This window comes from Bison bison, unplaced genomic scaffold, assembly GCF_000754665.1.
Source record: "Bison bison bison isolate TAMUID 2011002044 unplaced genomic scaffold, Bison_UMD1.0 scf7180017857327, whole genome shotgun sequence".
In the NCBI taxonomy this organism is placed as follows: Eukaryota; Metazoa; Chordata; class Mammalia; order Artiodactyla; family Bovidae; genus Bison; species Bison bison.
In genome coordinates this window covers 20598-22025 of record NW_011487900.1, presented here as the reverse complement: position 1 = coordinate 22025, position 1428 = coordinate 20598, and the positions used below count along the sequence as shown (strand labels likewise).

At 64.4% G+C, this 1428-nt stretch overlaps 1 protein-coding gene across 1 annotated transcript in view; it reads right to left on the bottom strand.

The window, feature by feature from the left end:
* Positions 1 to 6: 6 nt before the first annotated feature.
* Positions 7 to 1428, bottom strand: part of LOC105003479 (filamin-A-like) — a gene marked incomplete at its 3' end in the record, with an annotated part of 14976 nt that continues 13554 nt past the window's right edge. Inside the window, exons 19-24 of the mRNA XM_010860671.1 lie at positions 1165 to 1412; positions 962 to 1057; positions 676 to 778; positions 447 to 587; positions 212 to 340; positions 7 to 30 (exon numbers count right to left, since the gene is read on the bottom strand). Coding sequence (XP_010858973.1) covers positions 7 to 30; positions 212 to 340; positions 447 to 587; positions 676 to 778; positions 962 to 1057; positions 1165 to 1412 — 741 coding nt within the window. The remainder of the gene's footprint in view (positions 31 to 211; positions 341 to 446; positions 588 to 675; positions 779 to 961; positions 1058 to 1164; positions 1413 to 1428) is intronic.

Here is a 1428-nt window from a genome sequence, read left to right as displayed (position 1 = left end):
AGGGGCCCTCAATGGCCAGGGACAAGCCCCCTGGAGAGAGTTCTGAATGAGGGTACGAACTGTGCCCGGGAACACTGCACCAACCGTGCAAGCGGAGGCCAGGGGTGGGGTGGGGAGCCCAGTTTGGGGAGCATCTCCCGTGTCCAGACCCCCCACCAGATGACGGCATCCCGCCCCAATCAGGCAGGTCAGGATGAGAGCTGCTGCTCACCCTCGCCCGCATCCTTGGTGTTGACGGTGAAGATAGCGGGCTTATTCACCACCCCATGGGTGAGGCCTGGCCCATAGGCTGTGACATGGCCACAGTTGACATAATCCACGTAGAACTGTAGGGGGCTGCCTGCAGCAGGAAGAGGGACCACATGGACCGGGGCCTCCCATCATCCCCCAGTCTGTCCCACAGCCCGCCCCCCTGGGAGGTGGTCCGGCATGCTGAGTGGACGTACCTGGGATGTGCATGTTGTCATAGCGGATATCCATCTCGTGCAGGCCGGCTTCACTGGGGGCGTAGCGCACAGTCACAGTGCCATCCTTGTTGTCGGTGATGGCGGGCTGTGCCACCTTGCCCGAGGGCATCCGCACCTCCCCTGCAGGGCAGGGGGGGCCTGGGTCAGGGCAGTCCATGGGCACCCTCCAGCCTCTGTGGCTCCCTAGCCCCTTCCCAGCTGCACTCACCAGTGACCTCGCCCTTCTTGATGGTGAAGGGGATGACAAGGTCAAAGGGCCTCAGGCTGCTCACATCTAGCCCGTTGACCCCCACCAGGGGCCTTTCTGGGGCCTGCGGGGGGCGGAGACACAGAAGGCCTGAGTGAGGAACTGGAGGGAAAAGGAGTCCCAAGTGGCAGGCTCCAGGGTCCCTCCTCGCAGATAGCGGAACAGGACCTCACGGGACACCCAGCCGGCCCATCCCCAAGTGTCCCCGAGGGCAGGGCAAGCTGGGAGGTGGCAGGGCAAGCCATACCCAGGTCTGCTGGCCCCCCTGGGCGTAGGTATATGGTGGTGCCAGCTGCTGAGGCCGTAATGAGGGCTGTGCCGTGGGCTGGTCTCCAGCCAGAGCCTGCAGAGCAAGGCACAGAGCTCGAGGCTGTCCAAACCCGTGAGCCCCGTGGGGGCGGTGAGCCAGGTCCCTGCCCGGACCCCACCCCAGCCCCGGACCCTCCTGACCGTCACTTGGAAGGGACTGTTGGGCACGTGTTCACCACCGAAGCGCACGCAGATGACGTATTTGCCGGGCTGGGGAGCCGTGTAGAAGATGTCAAAGGTGCCATCCTCATTCTCGACCACGTCCACGTCCACCTCAGAGCCATCGGGGGTGCACACAGTACAGGTGACCTTGCCTTTGCCCGCTGCCTTGGTGTCCACAGTGATCACAGTCTCCTCCCCGATCTGGATGGTAGGGCCGATGCCAGCACCTGGTGGGGCAGGGGG